Source organism: Gavialis gangeticus, unplaced genomic scaffold, assembly GCF_001723915.1.
Source record: "Gavialis gangeticus isolate Ggan-Ray unplaced genomic scaffold, GavGan_comp1, whole genome shotgun sequence".
Lineage (NCBI taxonomy): Eukaryota > Metazoa > Chordata > Crocodylia > Gavialidae > Gavialis > Gavialis gangeticus.
The window spans coordinates 128,743,304-128,749,134 of record NW_017728992.1 but is presented as its reverse complement, the minus strand read 5'-3'; the positions used below and the strand labels follow the sequence as shown (position 1 = coordinate 128,749,134).

Genomic DNA, 5,831 nt, shown 5'->3' with positions numbered 1-5,831 from the left:
GGGGGGGGGGGGTGCGTGGGGAGGAGATCACTTTTACATAATTCAAAATTTAAAGCAAATGAGAGGCTGTTTCCTGTCTGAATGTCTCCTATCCTTATCCCTTAGGATCCAGTAGCTTGGAGTGATGTTACCAGCTTTGACCTTTCAGAAGCTGCTACCTCCCCTGTTAAGCCTGCTCCAGTAAAATTAATGCGGATTCAGCACAATGAAGGGGCAACAGAGTGCCAGTTCAATGTTAATGTTATGTTTGATGGAAAAAAAAATAATAGTAGCAGTGGAGAAGAGGAGGCGATTCTTTCTCCACCTCCTACTATAGCCAAGTTCAGCACTCCACCTACAATCCTGAGGAAGAAAAAAAGATTAAGAGTTGGACAGTCACCAGCGAATGAAATGAATGATGGCTTTTCTAATGATGCTGTCAATGCTGCACTAAAACAAACACCAGTGAAAACACTACCCTTTTCCCCATCACAGGTAATACCCATTTTGCTGTGTATTGTATTGCATTATGTGTGTTGTTGGGTTTTTTTTTCTTTCAACATAACCTCAGAGGTCAGGATTGAGAAGATAAATTACAGGTTGTGCTTTTAAATACATATTGGCTTAGTTGAGTGCATTAGGAAACCTCTTTTATCAGATTTTTTTAAAAGACCTGTTAACCCTTTAAAATGGAAGAAATGGGTTTCTGAAGATTGGAAAACTTGTTGATTTCTTGGACTGACTTTTACCTTAGTACAAGGTGGTTAAACTACACCTTTCTTTCCATAAAATGTGGTGATTTGGACATAGCCATGGCTCTAGAGCATAACCAGTTCAAGTGCCAGTAGTAAAATGACCACATTTTAGGACAGAGGAGTATAGAGTGTAATTTAAAAACCAAACTGTTAGATAAATCACATATAAAACAATTAGTTGCTATTTTGAGCAACAGCATAGGAGACTATGGTAAATTAATTTACTGGATATTTTTTATCTTTATTTAGTTTTTCAATACATGCTCTGGAAATGAACAGTTCAACCTTGAAAATCCTGCATTTACATCCACTCCAATTTGTGGACAGAAGGTCCTTATCACAACTCCTCTCCACAAGGAAATGACACCGAAAGATCAGAAAGAAAATGCAGGGTAAGTTTTTATATTTAAGGCTGTGATGTTAAAATAAAAGCAAGACTTGGAAACTGTACAGCTGTGTTTAATGTGTTTTGTATGCAAACATAAGTTGACCTTTTTTTTTTCTTTTTGATTTAACTAACAAAAAATTATATCCTTTAAATCTCTACCTTTTTTAATGCTGTACTAAATTTAACTTAATCTAGGTATACTTGGTTTAATGCATGGTATAGCTCATTACTTCCTTGTTTATTCAATATACAATACAGATACGCAGTCAAAATCTGAAGCTTTTTAAAAATGCTTGTCTAATATAATTCATTTTCAGATTTATCATATAACTGGTTTAGCAGCACTAACAGTTAATGTGTACATCTTTCTCTGCTTATTTAGTTTTAGAACTCCAACAATTAGAAGGTCTTTGCTGGGTACTACACCAAGAACTCCAACTCCTTTTAAGAATGCTTTAGCTGCTCAGGAGAAAAAATATGGCCCCCTCAAAATTGTGGTATGTGACATTCATTGTTTTTAGTTTTTGTTTTATTTCCCCTCAGTATAAATGCCAGCTTAATTTACAAAATACTGAGTTCAAAGTGAGCCTTAGTACCAACATAGTAGTGAATTTTTAGTACTGTTGAAAGATGCTAGCTCAGTAAATGGAACTGGAATAATCTTCTCTATCTCCAGAACTTAATATAGTATGAAGCAGCAATGGTGCCAGCTTCCTCATGCTGCCGGACAAATTTCTGTACTCACGTGTTGGTAGTACCACCCTATGAGACTTAGTTTCCATATTCATTCAGTCCATATTCTTTGACTGAGGATTTGATTTTTTTTTTTTTTTTTTTTTTTCCCCCTCTGTTCTGATATTACTTGAAAACTATCTGGACACTGGTGTCAGAAGCAGACTGGCTAAGTTTGCTGATGACACCAAACTTTGGGGAAGAATGTCCACACTTGAAGATAGGTTGGTGATCCAGGCCAACCTTGATAGACTTGCAGGATGGGTGGATGAAAACTTGATGGCATTGAATATGGAGAAATGCAAGGTGCTCCATCTTGGAGCAAGGTGCCGCATCACACTTACAGGCTCAGCAGTGCTACACTCACTAGCACTATGGCTGAAAGAGACTTGGGGGTCATGATTGACCACAAGATAAACATGAGCCACCAATGCAATACTGCAGCAGGCAAAGCGAACAAAATTCTGGCTTGCATCTACCAATGCATCTCAAGCAAGACCCAAGATGTCATCCTCCTGCTGTACTCGGCCTTGGTGAGGCCGCAGCTGGAATACTGCATCCAATTCTGGGCTCCATAATTCAGGAAGGACGTGGAGAAGCTTGAAAGAGTCCAGAGAAGAGCAACGTGCATGATCAGAGGGCAAGAGAGAACAGATCTTATGAAGAGAGTGTGCAAGCCATAGGACTCTTCATCCTGGAGAAGCGCAGGCTCAGGGGTGACTTAGTGGCAGCCTAAGGGGTGTTCATCAGGATCCAGGGGAACGTGTGTTCACCAGAGCACTCCTGGGGATGACAAGGTCCAATGGTCACAAACTCTTGCAAGACCATTTTAGGCTGGATATAAGGAAAAACTTCTTTACTGTCCAAGCCCCCAAGGCCTAGAACAGACTGTCTCCAGAGGTGGTGCAAGCACCTACTCTGGACACCTTCAAGAAACATTTGAATGCCTATCTTGCTGGGATCCTTTGACCCTAGCTGACTTCCTGCCCCTTGTGCAGAGGCTGGACCTGATGATCTTGCAAGGTTCCTTCTACCCCTAATGTCTATGAAATCTATGAAAACAGAGAACTCTCACTAAGTAATATCTTTTGAATTAAGCCTGTGGTAATTTCATAGATTTCATAGACATTCGGGCTGGAAGGGACCCCGGAGGATCGAGTCCAGCCCCCTGCCCAGGGGCAGGAAGTCAGCATTGATCATAGGATCCCAGCAAGATAAACATCCAAAAGTGTCTTGAAGGCGTTCAAAGTGGGTGCTTGAACCACCTCCAGCAGCAGTCTATTCCAAACCTTGGGGGCTCAGACAGTAAAGAAGTTCTTCCTTATGTCCAGCCTGAAATGGTCGCAGAGCAGTTTGTTACCATACAATCTCGCCTTGAGGCGCTGTGGTGAACAGACGTTCCCCCAGATCCAGGTGAACACCCCTAATAAACTTATAGGTGGCCATCAGATCACCCCTGAGCCTGCACTTTTCCAGGCTGAAGAGTCCCATGGCTCTCAGCCTCTCATCGTAAGGTCTGTTATCCTGACTTCTGATCATGCAGGTGGCTCTCCTCTGTACTCTCTCAAGCTTCTCCACATCTTTTTTGAATTGCGGAGCCCAAAACTGGACGCGGTACTCCAGCTGCGGCCTCACCGAGGCCGGTACAATGGGAGAATGACATCCCGGGATTTACTTGAGAAGCATCTATGAATGCAAGCCAGTGTTTTGCTTGCTTTACTAGCTGCAGCATCACCTTGAAGGCTCATGTTCATCTTGTGGTCAATCATCAAAAATTTTTTATTTTTACCTAAATGAAAATGAGTCTAAAATATTTTATTATAATGCTTTGGGGTTTTTTGTTTTGGAACCAAACCCCTTTTCTAGGCAGGGGATGAACAGGTGTTTTTCTTCCAATTACAAGGTCTCATAACAAATGAACCTTTGGGGTAGTATAGGTGCATGTAGGTGTCTTCAGTATTTTAGGAGACGGTTGCATTTCTACCTTGAAAGCAAGCCCTTATGTAAACTGGTACAGCATGAAGTCTGTAGGAGTTAAGTCTTCATGTTGCTTGAATTTGGTCCTTAGATTATGTTAGATCAACAAAAAAGACTACCCTTGTACTTTGCTCTCAATACTGTTCTTTATATGTTCTTTATATGCAGTGTCTTTCATCATCTTTAGGTTGGTTGGTTGGTCTGTCTGTCTTTTAGATTAATCTAAGAGCTTCTAGACACTCAGAGTTTATGAGATTAACCCACATTCCTGCATAGGACTTTGTAGTTGCTTTTGATTCTTCTGGTTGTGGGTGGTTTCTCTTTGCTGCTGTGACTATTCATAGTTTCATACAACTATTTTAAATGAATTACTTCTGCTGCTCTTACAGTTTCGCCTTCTCGTATGCTAATGTACAGGAACAATTTGAATTAAGTAAACTTTCACTTTCCTGTTGTGACCCTCTTTCCAGTCTAGTTATGCTGACTGACTGTTTCTCCTCTTGCAAACAGGGAAGGTAGCTTAGATTTTGTGCTAGATTAAGCACCACCCTTGTTACCCTCACTGCGGATTATCTCAAAAGTAGCTTGGTACTTTTTTGATATGGACATCTGATTTAGTTAAAAAGTGAAATTCTGGCATTAAGTGGAATTTTCTTTTTGTTGGTATGCTAATGGGGCATCTGTTTATGGTTATGTGGAATTGTGCTTCGTTTTATGTCGACTAAGATCTTTTATACTGTCAAAGCATCTATACAAATTCCTTCCTTACAGCAATCTTATATTTATAGTGTGATGGTTTGTTTTTTTTTTAGATGCATCATCCCAGTCATGTGGGTGTAGTTTGTACTGGGAAATAGTAAACAAAATTGCATGCATGTCCAATAATTTATGCATCCAATTGAAAATAGTTTTGAAGTCAACATTCCAATAGTTTGTGTTACCAATTAATATGACCTGGTTGGAAGAAAATAAATTTTAACCAAAGGCATCATGACTGACTGTGTAGTTGTTATGAAAGGTCCCTCTTTGGAGTTATCTTGCTTTAGTTTACATTTAATTGCATGTAGCTAAAAAACAGTGTGGAGTAATATGATATTCTAAAATTGGTTCTGCCTTCAACAGTTGAACTGTAGTAATTGGGTACATGCTAAATTGTTGGTAATTCCCTTAGTTTTCTCACCTCCCATAGAATATATAATAATGTCTGTAGTAATCTAAATGAATATAGTTAATGCGGTGAACTAGTAATTGATTTTTCTGTTTGTGTTCCTATATTCCTCCTTGTGTTAACTTAAAATTAGTCGCAACCACTTGCCTTCTTGGAAGAAGATATCAGAGAAGTTTTAAAAGAGGAAACTGGAACAGACATATTCCTCAAGGAGGAAGATGACTCTGTCTATAAAACCTGCAAGCAAGAGGTAATGTTGCAGTAACTACTGTAGTGTAGAAAGGAAAAAATGTCAACTTCTATAGTAACTTTTCAATTTTTTTTCTTTTATTTAAAAAAAAAAAAGCACACTTCTAGTAAGAAAGTCAGAAAATCATTGGTCTTGGATCCATGGGAAAAAGAAGAACTTGGTGCCCAACTCTTCACAGAAGATAATGGTTTGGATGTGCAGGTTGGTCTACCAGTAAATAGTACAGCTCAGCGAAATTGTAATAAAAAGGAACACACACTCCATTTATTTTTTTATCAACTTTAAAATAATAGAAAAGTAGGGCTGGAAGGGACCTCTGGAGGTCACCTAGTTGGCCCCCTGATTGAGTAGGATCATCTCTATCCAAACCATCCCATACAAGTCTTTCTCTAACTTATTCCTAAAAGTGGACAGTCAACCATGTCACACAACTACAAGGTGTATTGCCCAGAGACATCAAGCACTGTAACTTGCCACAGCTAAAGCAGGTCAGTGTCACTGGGTTGTTTAAATGCCTTCTGAGATCCAAGTGGTACGTTGTGGCTAGATTCAGAAGGGAGACTTGTGCATTTAAATGCTCTG

General features: G+C 39.5%; 1 protein-coding gene across 1 annotated transcript in view; it reads left to right on the top strand.

The window, feature by feature from the left end:
* MYBL1 (MYB proto-oncogene like 1) overlaps window positions 1-5,831 on the top strand; it is a 59,393-nt gene that overhangs the window by 37,287 nt on the left and 16,275 nt on the right. The window contains exons 10-14 of the mRNA XM_019527749.1: window positions 106-474; window positions 984-1,126; window positions 1,505-1,619; window positions 5,133-5,249; window positions 5,346-5,450. Coding sequence (XP_019383294.1) covers window positions 106-474; window positions 984-1,126; window positions 1,505-1,619; window positions 5,133-5,249; window positions 5,346-5,450 — 849 coding nt within the window. The remainder of the gene's footprint in view (window positions 1-105; window positions 475-983; window positions 1,127-1,504; window positions 1,620-5,132; window positions 5,250-5,345; window positions 5,451-5,831) is intronic.